General features: G+C 44.3%; 1 protein-coding gene across 15 annotated transcripts in view; it reads left to right on the top strand.

Annotated features, from left to right (window-relative positions):
- DEPDC5 (DEP domain containing 5, GATOR1 subcomplex subunit) overlaps positions 1–27,102 on the top strand; it is a 127,348-nt gene that overhangs the window by 83,281 nt on the left and 16,965 nt on the right. For 10 of the 15 annotated variants that reach the window (XM_045041195.1, XM_019814738.3, XM_019814735.3 and 7 more), the window contains 6 exons: positions 5,736–5,844; positions 8,747–8,812; positions 19,456–19,610; positions 23,522–23,599; positions 24,107–24,239; positions 26,338–26,446. In XM_045041195.1, coding sequence (XP_044897130.1) covers positions 5,736–5,844; positions 8,747–8,812; positions 19,456–19,610; positions 23,522–23,599; positions 24,107–24,239; positions 26,338–26,446 — 650 coding nt within the window. The remainder of the gene's footprint in view (positions 1–5,735; positions 5,845–8,746; positions 8,813–19,455; positions 19,611–23,521; positions 23,600–24,106; positions 24,240–26,337; positions 26,447–27,102) is intronic. The other 5 variants (XM_019814741.3, XM_019814737.3, XM_019814736.3 and 2 more) reach the window with 1 other exon arrangement.

The raw sequence follows: 27,102 nt of genomic DNA, 5'->3' as shown, positions 1-27,102 counted from the left end.
GCCCTCTGTTTTACCAGAGAACAGCCACACCCTCTAGTCTTGGACTTGTCTTGCACCCTCAGGCATGTGACCTGGCCAGCTTCTCTAAGCATTTGTGTGGTCCCTTCATAAACAGTATGTGCTCCATTTCCCAGGATATTGGTGGGGCTACATCTTGCCTGGGAGGGCAGTGACAGTGTCCCAGGAGGTGGGATTTGAGTTGGCCTTGAAGGGAAGAAAGCATCTATACAGAGAGGCGAGGGGGAACTTGGGCAAGAGGAGAAAACACCTCTGTGTGCAGGTGGCCCCCACTCTGGGAACCTTCCTGGCCCCCTCACCCTCCCAGCCAATTCAGATTCTGTGCTTCCTGTCACCCCAGACCAATATCCATCAGAACCCTTAGTGGAACTCTACCCAGGTTTACTCATATTCCCCCTGACTTGCTTGTGCTCTGAGGGCAGAGGCTGTGTGTTGTGCTTGGCACATAGTATGTGCACAATAGATAGTCATAGAATGACAGAGGAAGGGATGTTGAAGTTCCTTATACAGATGTTAGGGGAGACTAGACCTTATCTGTCTGGCATGAGGGACCGTGTTGGGCCAAGCAGGAACCTGTGTACATTAGGCTTTCCGAAAGTAACATGGAGTGAGCTTAGTCTAGGTGCAATTGGAAAGACAGGTGGGAAGTTGGATGCCATGCTGTCCTTACATGTTCTTATCACAAAAGGGATCCTTTGCAAGTTTTTTATTTTAATGGAAAATTTCAAATAGGTAAAGTAGACTAGTATAATAAATCCCTGTTTCCTTATCATTGCAGCTTCGATGATTATCAACTCATGGCCAATCTTTTTTTTTTTTTAATTAAATTTTTAATGTTTTATTTATTTTATTATTTTTTTAATTTTTTAACGTTTATTTTGTTATTGAGAGACAGAGAGAAACAGAGCATGAGCAGGGGAGAGGCAGAGAGAGAGGAGGAGACACATAATCTGAAGCAGGCTCCAGGCTCTGAGCTGTCAGCACAGAGCCCGACGCAGGGCTCGAATTCAGACTGCAAGATCATGACCTGAGCCGAAGTCAGATGCTTAACTGACTGAGCCACCCAGGCGCCCCTGTTTTATTTATTTTTAAGAGAGAGAGAGAGAGAGAGACAGCTTGAGTGAGGGAGGGGCAGAGAGAGGGAGACACAGAATCTGAAGCAGGCTCCAGGCGCCAAGCTATCAACACAGAGCCTGATGTGGGGCTCAAATTCATGAACCCATGAGATCATGACCTGAGCTGAAGTTGGATGCTTAACCCACTGAGCCACCCAGGGACCCCAACTCATGGCCTGTCTTATTTCATTTATATCCCACATGTTCTCACCTTCCTTTTTACTCTTTATTAAGCTTCAGGCATCATATCTCTTCATCTATAGTATTTCACTATGTATCACTGAAAGTGAAGTACTCCTTTATACTTTTTTAAGTTTATTTACTTATTCTGAGAGAGAGAGAGAGAGAGAGAGAGAGAGAGCACGCATGTGAGCGAGGGAGGGACAGAGAGAGAGAGAGAGAGAGAGAGAGAGAGAGAGAGAGACTCCCAAGCAGGCTCTGTGCTGTCAGCACAGAGCTCGATGCAGGGCTTGATCCCACAAACTGTGAGATCGTGACCTGAGTCAAAATCAAGAGTCAGATGCAACCAACTGAACCCCCAGGTGCCCTGAGAAGTACTCCTTTAAAAAAAAAAAAGTCCGGGGCGCCTGGGTGGCGCAGTCAGTTGAGCGTCCGACTTCAGCCAGGTCACGATCTCGCAGTCCGTGAGTTCAAGCCCCGCGTTGGGCTCTGGGCTGATGGCTCAGAGCCTGGAGCCTGTTTCCGATTAGGTGTCTCCCTCTCTCTCTGCCCCTCCCCCGTTCATGCTCTGTCTCTCTCTGTCCCAAAAAAAAAATAAACGTTGAAAAAAAAAATTAAAAAAAAAAAAAAAAAGTCCTCGGGAGCCTGAGTGGCTCAGTCGGTTAAGCATCTAACTTCGACTGGTTCATCATTTTGAGTCCCACGTGGGACTCTGTGCCTATAGCACAGAGCCTGCTTGGGATTCTTTCTCTCTGCCCTTCCCCTACTTGTGTTTTCTTTCTCTCTCAAATACATAAACTTAAAAATTTACCTAAAAGGTTACAGTCATTCCTTAGTATCATGAAATATGCCGTTGGTGTCTTTGGCAGAAGTGTTTTCAGAAATGAGCCCCATGTATAGAAAGGCCTGGCAGGTGGGCCCCAAGAGGCAGAGACTCTTTGGCAGCCTCTCACTAGTCAGGCAAGAGGCCACAGAGGCTGGAGAGAGGGTGATAATAAATGGAAAAGAAGGGACACAGGATGACAAGGGAACCTGGAGAGGACCTGGGGGCAGATGAGAGGAGGAGAGCAGGGGTAGGTTGAGCTCATCACTGAGGGCACTGGGTCCTCTTCAGAAAATACCTTCACCTGACCAAGGGAAGACCCCAGAACTCAGCCCACCAGGTTCTTCCTGTAACTAATCACAGATCTTTCCCACTGGAAAAAAGAACAAGGAACATATGTTGCTGGGAGGGGTGTGAAGCTGGGGGTGGGGGAATCTTATTTTAATTTGTCAGTGAGTCATCCTTTAATACACTTGTCCAAGTAGCCTCTTTCTGCTCAGACTGGAAGAGGAAGGATACTTGAGGTGGTAGTGTCCCCCAGTGTGAAGGGAGAAACTCTCAGCTAATCCCACAAGCAGTAGTCAGGACAGAGAGACCCGAGACTTATTCTCTCTCCAGATGACTGCTCTTGTTTTCTCAGTATAGGAGGTATAGTGACTTGCTATGTTTTCTCAATATAGGAGGTAAAGCAGAGGGAGCCAGACCTTTATATAATGTTAGCACACACAGCGTTTTTTATTTGTATGCTTTGCTTTTGTTTTTGCTGCACTAAGCTGATCCGATTTTGTTTATTATGAAAAACAATGCTATAGCAATATGGAAAAGAATTTTTAAAGATTTCACCTATACTCCTGCCATCTTACTATAAACTGTCTAGTTTTTCTAGTTTTCTTCTGGTCTTTATCTAAAGTCATGTGTGTTTAGTCAAGCTCTTGTAGAAGATAGAGGCCCCAGCAGTCTCAGCCTTCTGCTGATTGTCAGCATGGCTGAGACCAGTCTGGGCAGCTGGTGCTGAAGATAACTCAGTGACAACCAAGTCAGAGCAGAGATCACCAAAAGGCAATTGTCACTGCTTCTATGGAGGCTTGGCTGACAACCCCATCCTGGCAGAAGACAGTAGGCCTCCGTGTTTATTTTCACATATGCATGTATATAGGGTAACTAGTCTTTTGCTGGCAGGTCCCCTCATGAGCCATTAGATAAGGAGCCTCCAAGGACAAGGGTTTTGGACTCACATTCGAAACCCTGATTCCTAGTCCACAGGTCAGCACATGAAAGGCAGCTCACTAAATGGGGATTGTCATGTGTATCTGAGGGGCCAGTGGGGTGTAACCAGGTCTTCCTCTCCCTGCAGCTTTGGGGGAGAGAATGTCACAGTGTGCCTTTGTGGATGAGGCTCAAAGGAAAACACATTTTGATGTGGTAGAGAGAGACAGTGTGGTGCAGGGACATGGGAAAGAATTGAGCAATTGTTCTGCTTTTCCTATATGAATTACACCTCAGAGTAACCAAGTAATTGGTGTAGGGAAGTTTGTCTTTTTTCAATATTGCAGCTAATAGGTACAGAAGGAATGATAGACTATTACCATGTGTGATCTTTAATGAACTTCTGGATCTAACAGAAATCGCCAGTGGCCACTAATATCACCAGAGAGAGACTGCCAGATATTACAGGCCTCCAGATAGATATATATAATGCCACTTAAGAAGAGTTCTTGTCCAAAATTGAACCTGAATCTGCTCAAGCCATTAGGTATAACTCCCAGTTCTCAGGAAGTACAAGGCACAGAGGAATATGATAAACAATAAAGGGATAAAAATCAGCACATCCAGACTATGTACATTTACAGGACAAATGAGCTACTTTCTTCAACAAATAAATTGTAAAGATAGAAGTACAATGAAGAGGAACTTATAGCTTAAAAAGAGTTAAGAGATACAACTCATTGCAACAGGGGGACCTTAATTGAACCCTGTTTTGAACAAACTACAAATAATTTTTGGGAGACAGTTGGGGAAATATTTGATATTGGAAATTTTTAAAAATTTTAAGTGTGTTTGAATTATGGTTATGTTTTTTTGTCTTAAGTTATTTTCTTTTAATGGTAGAGTGAATATTGAAGTTCTTACAGGTGAAATATGTTTTGCTTCAAAATAATTGGAGTGTGTAGGTAAGGAGTATAGATGAAACATGATTGGCTCTATAATTTTGGGGCTGGGTATGTAGGGATTTATTATCTTATCCTTTTTATTTTTGTATATGTTTGAAATTTTTCCATAATAAACTAGAAAAAAAAAAGAGTATAACAGGTTACCATGGAAACTGATTTTTAATCTCTGGTATGAGATTACTTGACAATCTGTAATAAACATGTCAGAATTTTAGAAGTGTCACAGACTGAGATCTCTGGGAAGCAGGCTGAGATGGAGTTTAACATGCAGGTTGTTTATTAAGGAGAGGCCTTAGGCTCAGCATGTGTGGGAGGGAGGAAGAAGCAGGAGTGGATAGAGGGAGCAGCCAGGTGCAGTGCAGGCCCAGTGACAGCCTTGGGTCCCCTCACTCAAGCTCTAGAGCTAGAACAGCCTTCAGAGATGAGCCCAGTTGGACCAACATGGCCAGATCTGTACACCCCCTTGTTGATCACTCATTGTCTGTGGGCAGCTGGGGGCCAGTGGGGGGAGGAGCTTGAACAAGCCTGCTCTGCAGCTGGGGCTGTCCCCAAAGGGGCTGACAGGTGAGTAGTCTGGACAACATGGCCCACTACTGTGCCAGCAAGGCCATAGCAGAGGGATCTGGGCAGTGCCTCACAGCGTACACCACAAGAAGTGTATGTTACAATAGTGATGAAGATTTAAAACTATAATGTGAGTCTCCTGAACTCTACCAAATAAAAATTCAGTGATATGTTGAAGAAATTTGGGGGAGCATTTAAGTTATGACAGCTCATAATTATTTTTAGTATAGGTAAAAGGAAAATAAATGTGGAAATATGCTTTTATGTACTTTTATGTACATCAGAACGGAGATAGGATAAGATGTCATAAGAAAACCATAGTTGTCTTGTGTTACGAGATAGTGTCTGTTAGATATGTGTGATTGGGGGTTGGGGAGAAGAGCAGGGATATAAGTGCATGTATTTGAAAAATTAACATATAAACCTCCAAAATGTATGGGGAGTCGACACACTTCCCCATATAGTTTATGCCACATGTTAATGCAGCCCTAATTTTCAGAATGTGCTTCTGCTGGTATATTTAATGAAAACCGAGAACAAGTCTTCCCAGAGGATTAAAAAAAGGGTTGTTTGTGGATGGAGTCATTCAAACCATGTCACATGGCTTTTCAAAGTAATATGTAAATACTATAAGCACTATGACAGTGCTTTTTAAATGGAGCTCTTTTCTTGTTTATCTGGGAGGACTGTTGATTGTTCAGGACAATGAATGCAATGAAGGGTATCGTGTTGGGCCTGAAGGAGAAATAAAGAAGGGTGTTTCTGAGGTGACAGCAGTAGTATCTTCATTTCATCTTGGCTATTGTGGGCCCTTCACCAGGGGGCTCCCAACAAGCCACAGATACGTGTTTTTCCATCTTTCAGGTGCATGGGAGAACAGCAGGCAGCTGTGCACAGTGGCAAGAGCTCCTCCCAGCCAGCGGAGAGCAGCAGCGTTGCCATGACTCCCACCTACGTGGACAGCCCACGAAAGGTAAAGGGGGCCACTCCAGCAGGGAGCTGCCTCATGCTCTCAGGGGCCCGACATGGCGGGCCAAATGAATAGGAATTCAAATCCAGGGTTGAATATGCTGAGGATTTGGATGAATTCTACCCTGAACCCTTTTAAGCATTACTATTTCTAAAGAAGCAGTTTCTGCTCACAATTGTAAGGAAGTTAACTGCTAGATAAATGCAGATACAACATAGTCAAGCTAAACTATATTGGTCAAGTCCCAAAATCTGGTTGGAGCTGTGAAATTGGCCATCTGGTTTTCCTTCAGCCACATCCTTGGCTCTCCCAGATGGGAGGGAGAAAGCTCTTGGGGCAGCTTCCATGAGAGCTAACTCTTTGATAAAGAAATTCCCATCAGTTAGATTCCTGAGAAGTACAGTCAAATGGATTGCATCCTGGGCGGATGGGGGAATTAAAACCTGAGGCTTTGGGCCTCTGTACCAAATAACAAGTCCAGCAGAGGGGCCAGAAACTCCATAGATCAGGCTTTTTGTATCTTTTAAGATGAATAAACTTGGCTCTGTCTACTCATTCTGGGAAGTTCAGAATGTGAGATCATTCTAGTATGGGAAGGTAAGCTGACTGCGTTCTCTTACCTGCTCTCTATCACTAAGAGATGAAGGAGCTTCAATACATGTATTTCATTTTTCAAAATTGTGGCCAACTTGTACATCTATCTATGTATTTGTTTATTTTACTTCCATATCATGAAAATTTTCTAGTCATTAAATATTTTGTAAAAGTATGATTTTTCAATAATACGTAATATATCACCATATGGATAGACCCTCATTGGTAATTTACTTTTTGTTAAAATTGTAGATGGTTTCTGATTTTTAAAAAGGATTTTTGGTAATTATTCTATAAGTTTTTATAGTTATTCTGCGCTGTATCACAATTATAAGTAATACTGCAAACAACATCCTTGCACATAATTATTTGACTGCATCTCTTATTATTTCTTTGGGATAAATGAGTAGAATTAGACTACCAGGATGCAGGGGTTAAAATCTAAGAAAGTATAAACTGAGGCTATAGGCAGCTCATATATTCTATAGACTAGCGGTTGGCAAACCTAAATAAATATTTCAGCTTTGTGAGCCAACAGGCAAGATCAAGGCTATTATGTAGGTACTTCTATCTCCATATAAATTTTTAAAAACCACCCTTAGCCCACAGACTATAATAAACCAGTAGCTGGATTTGGCCTGCAGTCTGTAGTTCCCTCACCCAGCTCTAGGAAGTGACTTTAGGTACAGTCCCAAGGATAGTCTCTGCATAAGGAACGATCTATCCGTCCAGGAAGAATCTTTTCACATGTATGTAAACCTCAGCAGCATTAGCAGCTCTACTTCTATATGTTCTAGCAGAGAAGGGACACAAATGGAACAGTGAGAATTCATAAGCATCTTGTGCACTGCCCTCTAGCTGTTACCCCTACTTATTGCCATCTTTGAGGATTAGAACCAGTGCCCAGGGCCGGACTGAGAAGCAGAGAAATTATAGAACCACAAGCATTAAGGTTAAAATACACCAATGGCCAAATATTAGATTGCCGATTAGCACACTCTTCTGATTTTCCCCCTGAGCACTAAAATCCACATGGACGGTTATCATTTGTCACAGATGTAGATCCCCAAGTAGTCAAAGAGAAATGTAGATGTTATGAGATGGCCAAAGGGAAGACCTCTGTGTGACATGCTTAGAAATGCCAACAGTTTCCCCAGTCAGCGCATCTTGTGTTAGGATGCAGAGAGGTCCTGAGATTGTATCTCCACAGCCACATATTTCCATGGTTTGTTATTTGAGTTCGCAGTGGTTGATGGGAAATGGCAACAGTATTGATAAAATGGGCACCCAACCCATATACTTCAGTGATTCCATTTTGAGAATTGAAGAAAAGTTGTAAGAAAGTAGACCTTCAGATTTATCAAGTGCCATTTCTGAATTTCAGTGGTAATGCATAAAAAATAAAGAGTATTTTGAAGGGACAAGAATTTAAGTAAGATGAAAGGAGGGGTCTTCAGGAAAGTCCTCTATGTTGTTTTTGTTTCAAATACATGGCAGCTTGCACCCCACAAGAATAGGTTCAGAGAGGAAGACAGCTTCAGAACTCTCCACCTCCCCACCCTCACCCCCACCCCATGATGCATATGTTTCTGACACTCTATATGTCTCAGCTTCTTGATATTTTGTTATCCAACCAGTGGAGGAGAAGGTATTGCTGCTTCTGGATCCTCTATTTGCTTAAAAAATTAAGCACGAACTTTTCTTGCATTGAATCCTCTTCTCCCATCTGGCTGCCATGTTTATTAACAGGCAGAATTGAAAGCCTCAAGCCTTTGTCTCTCCAAGAGGGCTGCTGGTCATCCAGCCAGGCGGGAGGCCAGGAAGCGACCCCTGAAACCTTTCCCCCACCATCCCCACCAAGTGGCTTTTTCCTCTCCCTTGACATAGGTCTGAAGGAAGTTCAGAGCTATGTGGGAGGGTGCTGGCATCCAAGCCAGGCTCTGATGAGACCTGAGGGAGCTTGGACACACCTCGATCCCTGTGCTTGCTCCCACATAGGTGGGATATTCTGCCCAAGAAGGTGTGGATTCCTGCTAATGCTTTGCATTTGATTATGGTCTTTCTGGGTGGATCTTTCTCTCTCTCTCTCTCTCTCTCTCTCTCTCTCTCTCTCTCTCTCTCTTTCTCTCTCTTTTTTTCCCTCCATCCCCCTCACATGCCCTTGTTTCTCTCCTTCCCTCCTTGTTTTTATTTTTATTTTTTTCTTTCATACCCTCTCCTTCCCCTGATGGTTCACCACGGGTCCACATTTGTTCCTTTGCTCCCTTGCATTTGCTGCTGCCGCTGCTGCTTCCTCCTCCTCTGACTTCAGGACGGGGCCTTCTTTATGGAGTTTGTCCGCAGCCCGCGCACAGCGTCGTCCACCTTCTACCCGCAGGTCAGTCAAACTCCAAGGGCTCTGAAGCCCCTGCATGCCTGTCCCATCAGCAGAAGGCTTCTGCTCGGCTCTGAACAGATGAAATTGGGCTGAAGCTGAGTTGGAAGGGCAGCTGAAATTGAATTCAATCTCAGAAGTGTCATTCCCTTCCGTGGGGTTGGTGGCCGCAGAGGGGGATGGAAACGATTAATGTGAGAGAACAGATGATCGCATCAGCGTTGATGCATTGGTTTCCCACTCTGCCTGTTTCACAAGGTTGCCATTGATTCTCTGCCACAACAGCAACATCTTCCCGTTTAGGTGTTTTGTCCATATAACATGAAATATGTTTTCTTAAGGACTGAGCACTTACTTTTTTCCTGCCAGTACAACCTGATAAATTCATTAACAGTGTGGCAGGAAGTGGTGAAAAACACAGCAAGCATTTATTAATAGGCGTATGCTTTGTCATAGGCTAATTGTGAGCAACCCTGGGCAGTTCACCTCGCCTCTGGACTTCCCTTAACTCATTTGTCAAATAAAGGGTTGGGACCAGACCTCCACAGGCCTTCCAAGCATAAACATTCTTCAGTTGCTCTGTGCCAAACACATAGTATTCTCTCATGTCATCCTTACTACATGGCCTGTGAGCTAATTTATCCCAAGTTGACACAAAGAGAAATTGGAGCACAAAGAAGTTGTGCTTTACCTAGTACAGGGTAGAGCTGAGATTTAAATCCAAGACCAACAGGCTTGACTTGTGACCTCTGCTCTGTAACTGGCTTTAGTAATTACTGTTCTGACAGGTCCTAGTGGAAGAGAAACTGGGCTCCTTGCCCTTTATCGATTCCCATAAGTATATGAAATTGACTTAGTTACAGAGAGTTGAAAGAGTTGAAAGGGTTTATGTAGAGTCAGGCAGACTAAGGAGAACAAGACTTGAGAGGTTCAAGGGCAAAGGTTAAGGGATCCCTGTTTGGTGGAAGTCAGAAAAGCAACATTGAATACTCACTCTGCCAGCTGCTATGCAAAGGGCTTTGCACACATAGTCTTCACAACAGTCTGTGAGGTGCGGGTATTATCACCCCACTTTCCAGATGAAGAAACTGAGGCTTAAATATATTACCTAGTCAAAGGCACACAAGTCATGAGTGGCTGAGCCCCTGCACCATGTAGCACAGTGTGCCTGGAGGGAAAGGGGGTAGTTAGCGTTGGGAGTCTTCCCTTGCTTCAGAGGTCACATGGTGCTATGCCTGTCTGTGCAGGTTTTCAGAGATCTGCGCATGCCATTTCCCAGTGAGCTGCATGACCCTGGGCAAATCCCTGTCAGGATCTCTGAGTTCTAATCCAAGAATCTCTGATCTTTAAGTGTGGAAAGCATGCTACATTTTTGGTTTAGAACAAACTTGGGGTGGACTTTTTAACCTTTTACTTTCTAGTGAGAGACCCTCTTGTGAAAAATTGTAGCCTTAGATTAGAAGTTAGCATAAGAAAAATCAGCAGAGCCAGAAGAGAATTGTCTTATAAGTCCTATAATAATATAGCAGTCCACATAGCTTCACATGGTGAAATTCCAGGTGGAACAAGAGTGAACAAGTTCCCACAATGAGCTGTTAGGAGAGGCACACGAATAAAGTTTATATTACCCACCAGGTGTGTTGTTATGCTTACACATAAATCAATAAATTGTCTCTACTCATATGTAGTAAGGGAGCCTCTATACTTACACAAAATGAAATTGTGCTTTTTTAACTTTGTTTGTTTTGTTTATTATTATTGTGTTAAAATATACATAACATGAAATTTGTGGTGTTTGTTTTCTAACGTGCTGTGTGGGGAATGGAGAAAGGCCAGTGGAGTCAGATGACTCCTTTAAGATTTCATCTTCAGCACTGTACCAGGGAGCTGCTTTAAGCATGTTAATTAACCACCTGAACCTCAGTTTCCTGATTTGAAGGAAATAAAAATACCTTCCTTGTAGGATAGTTTTGAGGATTAGAAAGAATATCTATTTCTCAACAGACTTCAAGGGAGTGAAATCCCATAGAGCACATTTCTGAGCACCGTGCAATTAAGTTACAGGTAAAGGACAACTGGGTAACTAGAAAAGCCCCACATATTTGGAAACTAAGTAACACTTTCAGTAATGAATGCATGAGGCAGCAATAATATTGCATGTTGCATGGGATGTGGTGGCTGGATACTAGCTAGGATTAGGATAGGATTCCTACCGTGCCAGGTTTCGGTGTCCATTGCAAACATCTGTTTATTAGTGCCTACTCCCTATTCCTGCAGCCTCTGCTTTCCACCCTAATTCCAGGACCAGGAAGCACAAAGAGTGGGTTGTGTGCTCTTTTAGAGAATGGGGCTGCATGTTAGAAGACTGTCAGGGTGTAGGCTCTGGCATCAGACTAGTTGTGAGCCTTTGGGCAGCTGCACTAACCTCCCTGAACCTCAGGTTTCTCATCTGTAGAATGGGACTAGTAACTGTGTTCTCCTTGTAGGATTGCTGTGAGAGGGACCTGAGATGAAGCATGTTTGTGGTTAGCTATACCCTGGCATATAGTCAGTCCCCCAAACATGTACCTCTGTGTGGGAGAGGGGAGGGAGGACAGGGGCCAGTTGGTACAGGTAGTGAACCAGCTTGATTGGTCCAGTCAGCTGTTTTCCCTGTGTGTGTGTGTGTGTGTGTGTGTGTGTGTGTGTGTGTGTATGTGTGTGTGTGTGTGTGTGAGAGAGAGAGAGAGAGAGAGAGAGAGAGAGAGAGAGAGAGAGAGAAAATGCACTGGGCCTGGGTGACCTCTCCTATGCCTTTGATCTCTGAAATTCTGGGGTGACCCTGTTGGACCTTGCAAAGTAAGTCCTCTACCTCTGGCTGAGTCGCAAAGGTAATGCCTGTAATTTTTGGCCGCTGATGACAGCTCTCTGCTGAGAAGGGGTTCCTCTTGGCCAAGCAGGAGAGCAGCATCACCCTGGACTCTAACTCTGCTCTGGGAAGGAAGTGCCTGTAAAATTAAAACAGATAGCAGTGCACAGAGGGTTGCAGGGAACAGGGCCATGCACCAGTCTTGGAAAATGGTTCTTTGTGCCACCAATTCATCATTCTAGTGATAATGAAGGTGTCACTCTGCCTGATAAGTGGAACAGAGCTACACAGTTCTCCTCTCCGTGCCCTGCTCTCTGGAAATCGATTTTTATCATCACAAATTACAGAAGAATTTGGAGAGCATGAGAAACCCTTGGTAATGAAATTTTCCTCAGAAGTCAGCCTCATGGTATCATTAGTCTGCAGTTTGGAGCCTGAAAGAATATCATGGTCGAGGGGGACAGGCCCCTGCCACATGAGGCCTGAGCCGGTGCTAGGGTCTCTTCCCTCCCCTACCCCCTGACCCCCAGCCAGTTATTCTCACAGGAATGTATGGCTCTCAGCAGATCAGCCCCATGTGAAGTCACTTGTCACTTCTATCACCACCCCCCAGCCTCTGTCCCTGTGACCATTTCCCATCTTGGTCCTGAGTCAGCCTCCAACATGGTCTTGCTTCCATCCCAGTCCTCTCCAGTCTGTTCCCCAGCCTGCATCCAGGGTTTACCTTTCCACAGTGTATTAGCTGGGGCTGCTGTGACAAAACACCATAGACTGGGGGGCTTAAGCAGCGCGTTGACTTCTCACAGTTCTGGAGGCTGAAAACTCTAAGATCAAGGTGCTGGCACATTCGGTTCCTGGTAAGGGCCCTCCTCTGGCTTCCAGCTGGCCACCTTCTCGTTTGTCCTCAGGTGGCAGACAGAGCGAGAGCTGTGGTCTCTCTTAGGATAACAGACATTAATCCCATCATGGCTTTACCCTCATGGCCTCATCTAAACCAAATCAGTTCCCAAAGGCTCCACTTCCAAATACAATCACTTTGGGGGTGAGGGCTTCAACATATGAATTTTGGGAACATACATTCAGTTCATAACATGTGGCTTTCTTTCCTTTAGGGTAAAAGCTAAAATCCTTACAAAGGCCTGGAAGGTCCCACATGACCAAGGCCCTCCCTCCCTTTCTAACCTCATCTTCTGTCATCCTCTTTCTCACTTTTGGACTCCAATGACATGAGCCTTTCTCTAGATTGCCGTAGGCACCAGGTTTCCTGCCACAGTGCCTTGGCACATACTGTTCCCTCTGTGCCTGGTTAACTCCTAGTCATCTAGTCAAATCCTACATCTTAGATTTACATAGTGCCCCTCCTTTCCGTTCTTCTCCCGGTTCTACCTTTATATTTGTATGACTGGGTTTGATTAGTGCCCAACTTCATGAGACTAAGCTCCCACAGGGCAGCGGCCATGTCTGTGTTGCTCACCATTGATTCTTTAGCACCTAGCCTGGCACTTGGGAGGGGCTCTGTAAATACCACCTCAGACATACTGATGGTGGAGATAGACACAAAAATGTTTATTTGAACAATGGAACCCTTTCTTTCCCAATGGATAATTTACACCAAACTCTGAACTGTAACCCAACAAACATGGAACCATTCTGGCTTAAGTATGTGGGGGATTGGAGAAGTCTCCCAGCCCCCAGCAGTTGCAACCTGTGATGGCAACAGAGATGCTACCACAGGCCCCCAGGCTTTTGCAGGATGCACTTTGAAGCTGTTAGGACAGTAGTGCACAGCATGCTGGTGGGAACCCTGGGAAGTCAGAGTCAGTGTGACTAAAAGTAGACTTTTCCCCTTTTGATCTGTTGTGGTTTTTTTTTTTTTTTTTCCTCTTTGGAACCTTGAGTGAACAAAAGGCTCACATCCCCCGGGGGCTCAGTCCCCCCCCCCCCCATGCCCGGAGGACTCTAGGGTCACTTTAATCAACCATTGTCCTAACCTAAACCCTCCACCATCAAGGCAGGTTCTTATCAGAAATCTATGCGTCAGACTTCTGCCAAGAGCACAGTTTTCCCTGCAGGACATTCATTTCATTCCCATCTCCCAAAAACATGTTCAGCCTTGCTGTGCATTTTTAATTTTTGAAGTGGTTGGAAATATTTTAAAAAATCAGGAGATGTCATACACAAATCCAGGTTTCTGTCTTGTATTATGAAATAAGCTAGACACTGGGCCTGGCTTCCTTCCCAGCAGTGGTCACATGGCCTTGGAGCAGCCCATGGCCTTTAGTCAGGTGTGCTAATATATACCTACTGGTCCTTGTACATATTTTTGTTTGCCGCCTTTGCTCTAGAACAGTGTTGTCCAATCAAACTTCCTGCTATGATGGAAATGTTCTGTATCTGTGCTGTCCAACACAGATGGTTAGTCACACATGGCTAGTGAGCATTTGACAAGTGGCAACTGAGGAACTGAATTTTACATTTTATTTTAATTAATTTATATTTAAATAGCCACATATAGCCAGTAGCTACTGTACTCCATGCCGCAGGTCTAGACGTTTAAAACGTTATCATCGAAGTACTTAGATTCTAAAATTTCACTTTTCCTACCCTTGTTTTCTCTTTCTCTCACTTTTTCTATCCTTTTCACTGGGTTTTCTTGTGTATTTATCTTATTATATGTCTAGTTATTGATAATGTCTTTTCTTTTTTAGAGTGATGTTAAGATATAAAAATATAAATAAGCATTGAGAATCAGGGGTTGGGATGGACATGTGGAGGAGGGAGGCTGTACCTGTGGAGATAATCCAGTTTAATTGAGATGGCAAATCCCAAGCTCCTCCTGGGCATAGAGCTGTCCTAATATGGGCATTCCTTGTCTAATGTCTGTTTTTCCTTCCCACTCCCAGATGGTAAACTCCACGAGGGCAGGTGGAAGAGATTTGATTTGGGAAGATATTCTGTCCTTCCCTGATATTATAAACCTTGGGAAATCTCCTGGCTATGGAGCTGGGAGTTATTCCCAAGCTGTCTGAATATGAGATTCTGTCACGGGTCCCTTTATGTTGCCTCTAAATGCCCTAAAGGAGTCAGGTGAAGGGAAACCAGGAACACCACTTAGCCAATTTTGTCTCCAGGTAAGACAAAGCAGTGTGTTCTGTCTACCACCCTCAAGGTATAGTTGGAGAGCTGGGCTGGCAGCTTCCTTGTGGCTGATTGTCCTCCAGCCTAAGAAAGTAGTAGGGCTCTGACAGGCACATGAGTTGGAGGGTCCTAGGAGGTGCCTGTTGAGGACGGTATTAACCTGTAAGGCATCCCTGGCAGAGCTTCCCCCCTCATCTTCTCCCATGGCTTTGGTTGTGTAGGAAAAGAGAAGGAGACTGGGGATTGCTGTTGCTGAAGAGGGTTTCTTTGTTTAATTGACTAAATACCAGACTTTATTTGGGTTTCACCAGTTCTCTGTGAATGCCCTTTTTCTGTTCCAGGATCCAATTCAGGGCACCATGTTGCATTTAGTTTTCATGTCTCTCCAGTGTCCTCTGTCTGTGACAGTTTTCTCAGTCTTTACTTGTTTTTTGCTTTTATTTTTGTTTTTATTTATTTTTATGACTGAGAGTCTTGAGGCTCCCAGGCTAGATATCCTGAAGAATGCCTCTGAATCTGGGTAAGTTTGGTGTTTTTCTCATGGTAGAGTTGTGGGTTTTTGACAAGAATACCTCAGCGGTAAAGCATACTCCTTATCACTACATAATAGCTGGTATATGGGACCCATACAACATCGCCGGTCACGTGAACAGCACGTGATGCGGTATTTGCCAGCTGTCTCCATTATGAAGTTACTGTTTTACCCTTGCTATACTCTGTTCTTTGGAAGCAAGTCCCTAACTGTAACCTACTGAAAAAAGGGAGAGATTCAACTGCAGCTGCTGGAAGCAGGGTATCTATGCAGGTTACATGGAATCCTTCTGGAAGGAGGATTTTGGACAAGGCTCTCAAAATGGAGTTGCATCTGGGGTGCCAGGCTAGCTCAGTCAGTAGAGCATGTGACTCTTGACCTCGAGGTTGAGTTCGAGCCCCACTTTGGCTATAGAGATGACTTAAAAATAAGATCTTTTTTTTTTTTTAATTTTTTTAATGTTTATTTATTTTTGAGAGAGAGAGAGACAGAATGCGAGTGGGTTAGGGGCAGAGAGAGAGGGAGACACAGAATCCGAAGCAGGCTCCAGGCTCTGAGCTGTCAGCATAGAGCCCGACGTGGGGCTCAAACTCACAATCCACGAGTTAATGACCTGAGTCGAAGTCGGACGCTCAACCGACTGAGCCACCCAGGCGCCCCAAAAAATAAGATCTTAAAAAAATGAATGGAATTGCATCCAACACCAAGCACCTCCCTCCACTTGCCTCTTTCCAGGCCTCTGCACAAAGACTGCAATTCAGTCCATCCAGCTTTTCTTGTCTTTTTGTTTATTCTGAAAAGTTAATTCAGGTGGATTATGGAAGTAAATGGAAACTCCAAAATAAAATGTGACTAGATGGGGAAATAAAAGAAAAATACAAGATACTACATTATCTGAGGACTTATAAAGTATCTAGAGTTTTGTGCTAAATTCAGTCCTGTACTATCTGGGAGCCAAAGAAAAGTGGGAAACATCTGTTCCAGGATTCAGAGTGGTAATAAGATAAAAAGACAAACCATTTGCTTGGAAGAAGCATAACCTTTCCTGGTATTAAGATCTAAGCAGCCTCTTAAAAGATGAACATTGTATGATATAAAAGTGAGGTCAGGAAACGGGCAAATCTGACTCACCATCTGCTTTTATACGTAATGCTTATTGGAAGATGGGGTGTCTAGATGGCTCAGTTGGTTAAGTGTCCGACTCTTGATTTCAGCTCAGGTCATGATCTCATGGTTTGTGAGTTCGGGCCCCGTGTTGGGCTCTGCGCTGACAGCATGGAGCCTGCTTAAGATTCTCTTTCTTTCTCCCTCTCTCTCTGCCCCTCTCCCTCTTTCTCTCTTTCTCTCTCTCTCTCAAAAGAAAAGAAAAGAAAAGAAAGAATTCTTATTGGAACAGAGCCATGCCCATTCATTTACATTGTCTGGCTGCTTCCATCCTTCAAGCAGTTTTGAGTAGTTGCTTTTTTGTTTTTTAATTTTTAATTTTTGCATTTATTTATTTTTGAGAGAGACAGAGCATAAGTGGGGGAGGGGCAAAGAGAGAATGAGACACAGAATCTGAAGCAGACTCCAGGCTCCGAGCTGTCAACACAGAGCCCAACACAGGGCTTGAACCCACAAACCACGAAATCATGACCTGAGCCACAGTTGGACACTTAACTGACTGAGCCACCCAGGTGCCCCAGATTTGAGTAGTTTTAACAGGCCATCTAGCCCACATAGCCTAAAGTAATTACTCTCTGCTCCTTTACAAAAAAGATTTGCCAATTTCTGATTTAGAAGGGACTCCTTAACCACATCCCTGCTAAAAGAAAGCTGTAGGAATCATGTAGATTTCTGGCAGTTTAGGCTGATGGGGCAATTCTCAGGTGCCACAGATGAGAGATGACCCCACTACAGTGGTCTGGAAGGCAGCACCTAAGAATTGGGTCTAGCTTCCCTCAATTAACTTCTCATTTAATATTGTGGCATAGTACCTGTTCCTAAGTCTTGCTAGTTAGGGGCAGATGGTGATTGGTAATTGCAAGCTGCTGCTTGCTGCATTTCTCCATGTATTTATGGTGCTAGCAAAGTCTGTCTGGCGTCTTTTTGCAAATCATTGAGTCTGATGTAGGAGATGGTTCTTTAAGAACTGGGGACAACTTTGTCTCTCCTGGGGCACATTTGGTTGTATCTGGAGATATTTTTTTAATTGTCACAGCTGGAAATGGGGGGCAGTGATGGGGGGATGGTGTTACTGGCATCTAGTAGGTGAAGGATGCTTCTCAACATCTATTAAAAAAAATTTTTTTTAATGTTTATTTACTTTGAGAGAGAGAGAGACAGAGACAAAAACAGAGCATGAACGGGAGAAGAGCAGAAAAGAGAAACACAGAATCTGAAGCAGGCTCCAGGCTTCGAGCTGTCAGCACAGAGCCCGACACAGGGCTTGAACCCATGAGCTGTGAGATCATGACCTGAGCTGAAGTCGGATGCTCAACTGACTGAGCCACCCAGGCATCCCTGCTCAACATCTTTTTTTTTAAAAAAAATTTTTTTTTCAACGTTTATTTATTTTTGAGACAGAGAGAGACAGAGCATGAACGGGGGAGGGCCAGAGAGAGGGAGACACAGAATCAGAAACAGGCTCCAGGCTCTGAGCCATCAGCCCAGAGCCTGACGCGGGGCTTGAACTCACGGACCGCGAGATCGTGACCTGGCTGAAGTCGGACGCTTAACCGACTGCGCCACCCAGGCACCCCCCTGCTCAACATCTTATAAGTCACAGGACAGCCCCCCCACCCCCCCACCCCCCACCCCCCCGCCAAGAAAGACTTATCTGGCTCCTAATGGCAATAGTGCCAAGGTTGAGACACTCTGTTTTAGAAAGAGTGATTTTTATGATACCCAACAAAATATTTGATAATATAAGACTCTATTCTGAAGTACTCAAGAGCCCCATGTAAGAGGGACTAAGTCATTTATCTTGAAGTGCTCTGGAAGTCTTGCTATTCTCTCCACAGATATTTGCTGTGCATTGCAACTTTTCTAGGTGAGCAGGTCATGGTCTTGTGCTCTTAGATGTTTAAAGGGAATGAGACCAATATAATACCATTACATGAAGCAAAACCTGGCAGCTTCCAGGAGAGGGGTTATAGAGGTCCAAAGTAGACAGACAGAGAGAGATGATTTTCATTTGGGGGCTGGGGTGAAGTGAGTCAGAAAACATTTTACGAAGACAGCAGCATTTGAAATGGTCCTCAAGACTGATGGGTTTTTAGCCTGTAGTTGTAGGGAAGGGCACCTCAGGTTGGGGGAACATACAGACAGGATTAAACACACAGGGTTTGATTTGGCTGGGAATGTGTATGTGGGTGAGTGGCTGGCAGTGTGGAGTGATCACAGGTCAGGGCTGTTTTTGCTGGACTTGCAAGACCCTGTGAGCCTTATGGGGAGACCTGAAAGATTTCAGAGTCATGGAGCAGTGAGATTAGAACTGTCTTTTTAGGAGGATGAAAAAGGGAGGGGCTGGCAGGTAGGGTCTTCAGGGGAGAGGCTGCAGTCAAGGGAGTCGGTTAGGAGGCTGTTACAGCCTTCCCCTGGTGGGAAGAGTGTCACTTGGAGATACATGTGAGTCAGCTGAGGGGAGGCCACAGGACTAGGCTTCTCTTTAGAGGTGAAACTGGAGAAGGAAAGGAGCTATCAGGTGCCCCTGAGGTTTGGACCTGGGTGCTTAGAAGACTGTTTGACTGACAGCTATGGGAAAGGAGAGTTAGAGTGGAAAAGGATGCCCCATGGTAAGCGAAGGCATTTGTTGGGATCTTCACCCATTTGTCTCTAGTTGTGTTCCTTCTTTCCTATTTCTCAGTCTCACAGGAATGATTCTGACTCCCTTACTCTTTCTGTAGAGAGTTTTCTTTAGTTTAAATCTGTGGTTTGAGTTAGGTGCTGGTGCCATTTCTTTGGCTCTGGGGATTTCACTGTGAATGGTGGTTTCCTGTCAGCCTTCGTGTGGGGTGCACAAATTCTTATTGCTCTGGTCCACCAGGGCTCACTGAGGCCTGGGAAGGAGAGAAGAATGGAGTCGTTTACATGTATGTAAATAACCTTAAAGAATTTTGTTTTTGTTCATTTTCAAATCTCCTACAGGTATCTGTGGACCAGACAGCCACCCCGGTGTTGGACAGCACCAGTCTGGGGGTAAGCACAGGCCAGTCTGTGGACAGAGGCAGCAGCCAAGCCTTTGGGAACTCCCAGAATTCAGGGGAACAGAGCTTCCTCTCTGCAAACTCCAGTGACAGCAGGTGAGATTCAGAATGGCCGAACTCATGCTTCTGGGGAGTGGGGATGGTCTGGCCTCAAAGGCTACGGAGCTTGGGAGGCCAGAGTCCCAGGCCCAAATTCTTACGTGGCCGTGACTTCTGCCTGGGAACCTGGGCCACTCAGGCCTTGCCAGCACCTGTTTGATGGGGCTAATGATCTGTGTCCTCCCTTCCTTCCAGAATAGCTAAAAGGTGCCCACAGAGACACAGAAAAGTATCAGGCATGTGCAGGAGGAGGCTTTGGGAAGGGGGCCCGGACAGAGTCTATCCTGTTCTCTGTGGCATCTGGCATACTGCCTGGCACATGATTGCAGGCAGTCAGTATCTGCCACTTAAGGAAATGAACGAACAGCAAATGAGTTGCTGGTTGTGCCCAAACATGGCTGTTCTTTCCTACTCCTGAGTATCCAGAGGAAAAAGAAGCTACTTGGACCTCGTTTACTTGAGAAAGAGCTCCAGCTTTTAATGCCATTTGTCAAATCTGAAAAACTTCTTTTTTAATTCCTTCCCAGCTGTGTTAGCTTATAATATTCTGCCCAATCTGGTCTTGTTGCCTCACTGTCCTACTGACTGAGCTGTCCTTAGCTGAATGTTCTCAGATTTGACTTTGGCTTGTCTTCATTTGAGAGCACAAGGCCCCCTGTGGCACCTTGCCTGCCTGGCCCTTGCCAGCAGTCACTCAGTTTCCTTTCTGTCACTTAGTCTGTGTCAGTTTTACCTGCATCTAGTGCATTGCACCTCGCTTACTCTGGGGATGATGATCACTTCAGAGGCATCAGGCAGCCTGGACTTCCGTAGTCTCTTTTGTCCCCCCAGGCCTGCATTCCCATCAAGTCCAGCTGATTTTTCAGCTCTGGATGTGGAGGAGATTGGAGGGGCTGCCTGGTGCACAGGGAGGGAGTGCATTTCTCTGCTTCCTCATTGAGCAGCAGGTTTTGTTCTGCTTTTGGAAGAGAAGGGGAACTGGGGATGCTTAGGCTGGAGCTGAGAAGGCCAAAAATGACACGAATCAGGACCAGTGACAAAAATTACAAAGAACAGGTCCCATTTCATGATAAAGAACTGACTAGTGGTTGATACTGCTTCAGGGAAATGGACTGCATAGAGGAGCTACGTTCTCTGCTGTCGAAGACATTCACACAGACAGGATAGCCTCTTGTCCAGGCTCTTGTAGTGGGAACTCAGGCAGGCATTAGAAGGAAGTTCACTTCCGGGCAGGGAGAGGAGAGGGGAGTGGTCTTCACAGTTTTTGTTTTGTTGTTTAAGTTTTTATTTATTTATTTATTTATTTATTTATTTATTTATTTTTATTTTTTATTTTTAAAAATTTACATCCCAATTAGTTAGCATATAGTGCAACAATGATTTCAGGAGTAGATTTCTTAGTGCCCCTTACCCATTTAGCCCATCCCCCTCCCACAACCCCTCCAGTAACCTTCAGTTTGTTCTCCATATTGATGAGTCTCTTCTGTTTTGTCCCCCTCCCTGTCTTTATATTATTTTTGTTTCCCTTCCCTTATGTTCATCTGTTTTGTCTCTTAAAGTCCTCATATGAGTGAAATCATATGATTTTTCTCTTTCTCTAATTTCACTTGGGATAATAGCCTCCAGTTCCATCCACGTAGTTGCACATGGCAAGATTTCATTCTTTTTGATTGCCAACTAATACTCCATTGTATATATATACCACATCTTCTTTATCCATTCATCCATCGATGGACATTTGGTCTCTTTCCATACTTTGGCTATTGTTGATAGTGCTGCTATAAACATGGGGGTGCATGTGTCCCTTCGAAACAGCACCCCTGTATCCTGTGGATAAATGCCTAGTAGTGCAATTGCTGGGTCATAGGGTAGTTCTATTTTTAATCTTTTGAGGAACCTCCATACTGTTTTCCAGAGTGGCTGCACCAGCTTGCATTCCCACCAACAATGCAAAAGAGATCCTCTTTCTCCGCATCCTCGCCAACATTTGTTGTTGCCTGAGTTGTTAATGTTAGCCATTTTGACAGGTGTAAAGTGGTATCTCATTGTGGTTTTGATTTGTATTTCCCTGATGATGAGTGATGTTGAGCATTTTTTCATGTGTCATCCGGATGTCTTCTTTGGAGAAGTGTCTATTGATGTCTTTTGCCCATTTCTTCACTGGGTTATTTGTTTTTTGGGTTTTGAGTTTGATAAGTTCTTTATAGATTTTGGATACTAACCCTTTATCTGATATGTCATTTGCAAATATCTTCTCCCATTCTGTCAGTTGCCTTTTAGTTTTGCTGATTGTTTTCTTCACTGTGCAGAAGCTTTTTATTTTGATGAGGTCCAAAGTTTTTATTTCTTTTTTGAGAAAGAGAGAGCAAGTGGGCCAGGGGCAGAGAGAGAGGAGGACAGAGGATCTGAAGTGGACTCTGTGCTGGCATCACAGAACCTGATGCAGGGCTTGAACTCATAAACTGTGAGATCTTGACCTGGGCCGAAGTCAGATGCTTAACTGACTGAGCCACCCAGGTGTCCCTTCACAGGCTTTTTTTAACTTGAGATCCTGAAATGTTCCACTGAGTCCTGGACCCTCCAAATAGGAGAAGGCTGAGGCTGAGGAAAGAGAGAAGTTTTATGGACTTGAGCTTCTGGAACAAGCCCCAGATTTAGTATAGTACATGGCCATGAATGTCCCACACCCAGTGAACTGGGCTCAGCTGCTGAGTATTAAGCATGTTTAAAGGTACCATCAGCCCAGGGAAGTCTGGGTGGCTCAGTTGGTTAAGCATCCGAGTCTTGATTTCAGCTCAGGTCACGATCTCATGGTTCGTGAGTTTGAGCCCCACGTCAGGCTCTGTGCTGACAATGCGGAGCCTGCTTGGGATTCTCTGTCTCCCTCTCTCTCTGCCCCTCCCTCACTCTCTCTCAAAAATAAATAAATAGACATTTAAAAAAATAATAAATAGGGGCGCCTGGGTGTCTCAGTTGGTTGAGCATCCGACTTTGGCTCAGGTCATGATCTCACAGTCCGTGAGTTCGAGCCCCACGTTAGGCTCTGTGCTGACAGCTCAGAGCCTGGAGCCTGCTTCGGATTCTGTGTCTCCCTCTCTCTCTCTGACCCTCCCCCGTTCATGCTCTCTCTCTGTCTCAAAAATAAATAAACATTAAAAAAAATAATAAAAAAATAAATCAAAAATAAAGGTACCATCAGCCCATTGAGGAAGAACTCAGGCAATAGGTGGTAGAAAGATATGGGCTCTGGAAGCAGTCAGACTTGGATTCAAACCTGGACCCTGATACCTCTCAGCTCTTTGACCTTCATCTGCTCCTTTAATCTGAGTTTCAAAAGGTTGATGTTATTATATTCAGTAATGTTTACCTTTTAGGGTTTTGTGGGTATCAGCCCTACACGTGCTATTTTACATGCATTAGCCTCACAACAACACTGAAATCTAGGAATAGTATCATCCCCCTCTTCAGATGAGGAAACTTAGGCCAAGAAAAGTTAGAGCCCCTCCAGCTGGTAAGTGAAGATACTGGGCTTCTGTCCCCATGCTCTTACCTCATTACCTGGCACTCTCTGGTGAGGTTAAATGATGTGGACTCAGAACAGTCCACAGAGATCTCTTGGAAGTGCCTGAGGCATTATTAAAAGGGGAGGTGCTTATTAAGGGAAGCAAGTCTGAACACAAAACCACTTTGATTTGTTTTTTTTATCTTAATGTGTACGCTTTGAAAGCAGGAACCCCTCTGAGATATCCCTAAGGATGTAGCTGTCTAGCATTTGCTTGAACACCATCAGTATCAATGTCATCTTTGGCCTCTAGCTCTGTAAGAAGTAGAGGGAGTAGTTCCTAAGGTTCATGCTTATGACCGTGAATGTGCCTTTTTGCTTTGCTGACTGGACACTCTGTTTACAGCTCTCAGCAGTTGGCAGCAAGCGCCCTAACCTCATCCTCCACCCTGACGGAGATCCTAGAAGCCATGAAGCACCCCTCGTAAGTGGCTCATCATGTGTTTGAGTGCAAGGGCGGGAGGATCCCACAGGCCTGAGCCATGGTGATGCACAGGCAGTGTGATTTGGTGGATTCATACCTGGTTGTATTGCTCACCAGCTGCGAGACCTTGCACAGGTTACTTGACCTCTCTCAGCCTTTGTTATCTTGTTTGTAAAATGGGATACTAGTGGCTAAGTCACAGGTTTGATATAAGAACTAAATGAAATAATTATGTAAGTTACCTAGTATAATGCCTGACAAATATAGGTAATGCTCTAAATGTCAGATCCTTCTTCCTTCCTCTTTTCCTTTTCCCCCTATAACACCTTTTGTTCTGTCTTGCGGATTTCTGTGGGTTTAGGAATAGTGTAGAGAAATTGTGCTGCACAGGTCCTTCCTTCAGATATTCAATGCTTTAGTGGGAGTCCCTTCTTTTTCATGTTCTCTTTCTGCTTGTTGCCCTTGTGCATACATACCCTGCTTCCTGCCCGCCATGTTGGAATTCAGGACAGGAGTCCAGCTGCTCTCGGAACAGAAGGGCCTCTCACCATGCTGCTTCATCAGTGCGGAGGTGGTGCACTGGCTGGTGAACAATGTGGAGGGTGTCCAGACGCAGGCAATGGCCATCGACATCATGCAGGTGAGAGAGTGTGGGCAGGACCCACAGAACTGTCTGCTCAGACCCCCATGAAATCAGAGTTGGTCTCTGAAGCAGCTGCCCTTTTCAGTAATGTGATCTGTAGGTTGGGGTGAAGCTCTGTTTTTAGTAAGTGTGAGGCTTGTCTGGAATCAATGAACCCACAGGTTTTGATTTGAAAGACACTATACCTTGACTTAAAGATCTGTCAGAATTTATCATGAGCTGAAATGTTCTGGATGGAGTCTGCACTTTTGAACCTTGGAGGAATCTCTGTAAAAGATTCCCAGGAAATGCCTTCCCTCTGACCTTGAGCCCCTATATCCCCCCTGGTCAACTCCTGCTCATTCAGGATCCAAGGCTCTGCCTCATGGACCTTCTGGTGCCCTGTATTTTATTCTGTCATAGCACTTAGCACAACAGAAGGAAAATTCTATCTCATTTCATTTGTCTCCCACCTTGACCAGACTTCTTGAGGGCAGAGCTACCTCTTCTTGTCCATTTGCATATCATCATGTTGTTTGGCACATGGTGTAGGCATGTAGCAAACACTTGCTGAATTTAATGACACTGTTTAAGCTCGAGAGGAAAAAAATAGGAAAGGTCAAGTTGGCTGATGTGGTTCACACCATTCTGTCCACACAGAGGACCCCACTAGAAATAACTACCATGCTGACCAGCTGGCTTGTCATCACTGAAATGTAAAATCAGTAACTGACTTAAATATGTATGCAGTCTCTGGCTCTGTGCTGACAGCTCAGAGCCTGGAGCCTACTTTGGATTCTGTGTCTCCCTCTCTCTGCCCCTGCCCTGCTCACACTTGCGCGCGCGCGCTCTCTCTCTCTCTCTCTCTCTCTCTGTCTCCCTCAAAAATAAAAAAATAAACATTAAAAAAAAATTAAAAAAAATAAGCATGCAATCCTCAGTTGTCTCTTTGGGGGTCGTAATAGGCAGTTTTGCATGGCCTGTGCCTTATTACATATACTCCTGTCTCTCTAAGAATTGAATTTTCTTATTTGCACATTGGAATGTTTCTACAGCAGTTAGAATGAATGAGCTGGAGGGACACATGTCAACATGGATAAATGTCTGAAGCATGATGTTGAGTGAAAATCCAATATACAAAATAACAACAGTATTATGTCCTTTATTTAAAATTTAAAATCTCATGAAAATACCTCATATTCTTTATCAATACATGTCTATATAATAAAATTATTAAAACCTGTATGAGAATAACATTATACTACATTACACTAATGCAACATTACACTAACCACTTATTTGGTGGTTTGGTGAGAGAGGAGGAGGAATGGGACATATTAGAGTCCATATTTAAGTTTATTTTTGAGAGAGAGAGGAAGAGTGGGGGGAGGGGGAGCAGAGAGAGAGGAAGAGAGAGAATCCCAAACAGGATCCATGCTGTCAGCACAGGTTCCATGCAGGGCTCAAACTCATGAACTGTGAGATCATGACCTGAGCCAAAACAAAGAGTCTGGTGCTCAACTGACTGAGCCACCCAGGCATCCCCCCCTTCCCCCTTTCTTTTTTTTATAAAAAGATCTGAAGTCAGGGCACCTGGGTGGCTCAATCAGTTGAGTGTTTGACTCTTGATTTCAGCTCAGGTCATGATCCCAGATTTGTGGGATCATGCCTGAGGTCAGACTCCATGCTGATTGTAGAGCTTGCTTAAGATTCTCTCTCTCCCTCTTCCCCACTTCCCCACTCTCTGTCTCTTTCATTCTAAAATAAATAAAATGAACAAAAAAAAAAAAAAGGAAAGAAAGAAAGAAAAGATCTGAAGTCAGTATAAGCAAAATGTTCACTTTGTTCGAGTTGTGTGGTGGTGTACCTGGATCTTCTTTATATTTTTCATATGTTTGAAATAATTGATGGTATTATAATATGTATTTGCATTGTGTAATATAATTCACATCAGGAACAACATTTATCATAGAGCAATCATCATGGCTGATGAGGGGTGATGGGTAGGGTCTCCTCGATGTTTTGTCACTCCCTTGACTCCAGCATATAAACGAGGGCTATACCTCTAAGATGTCCCTCCACAGGAATTTTAGAGTTTCAATGTCTCTCCTTCTAGAAAATGCTGGAAGAGCAGCTCATCACACACGCATCTGGTGAAGTCTGGCGGACCTTCATCTACGGCTTCTATTTCTACAAGATAGTCATGGACAAAGAACCTGACCGAGGTCAGAGATGAGGCGAATGCTGTTGCCCAAAGGGGCAAGTGTTTTTCCTGTTGGCTTGCTCTTTAAAGTGATGGTGCTTCTTGAGTTCCTTGTGTGACTTTGTATTCTAAGAAGACAGATCTGTCAGCTTCCTGAGCATTTGTACTTAATTTAAGCATAATCGGAGTGACAAGTATTTCTTAAAGCTATAGTATGTTCTTCATCACAGCAGTGTGGATGGAAGATAAACCTAAAAGAGGCCAAGGGATCTGGTGTGAGGAAATCCCCACGGGCCATTTTTTGGTTACCCTTTTTAATTACAGTGCCCCTCTCCACCCATCCAGTACAGGTGGTTCTGAGTATAACATGCCAGGCTCTAATCAGTAACTTACAGCACTTTTTACTTGTTAGACTCCATTTCTTACCCCAGAAAGACTATTAAATCCTAGCATGCTTTCTAAGATACAATTTAAGTCTTTTTTTTTTTTTTCCTTTTAATGAGAAAACAATTCCCAAGAGGGGGACCAATTCCAGCAAGGTCAGAGCTGGAGACACTCGCTTGTCCAGTCCAGCCATTGCCCACCAGGACCTTGGCTGGAAGTGACCCTCTCCTGCAGACAAATGGCTTCTCAGCCTCTGGGTTTCAGGAATCATACATGCATCAGATGAAGCAGCTA

The sequence above is a fragment of the Felis catus genome, chromosome D3 (genome assembly GCF_018350175.1).
Source record: "Felis catus isolate Fca126 chromosome D3, F.catus_Fca126_mat1.0, whole genome shotgun sequence".
Lineage (NCBI taxonomy): Eukaryota > Metazoa > Chordata > Mammalia > Carnivora > Felidae > Felis > Felis catus.
This window is presented reverse-complemented; position numbering and strand designations above follow the sequence as displayed.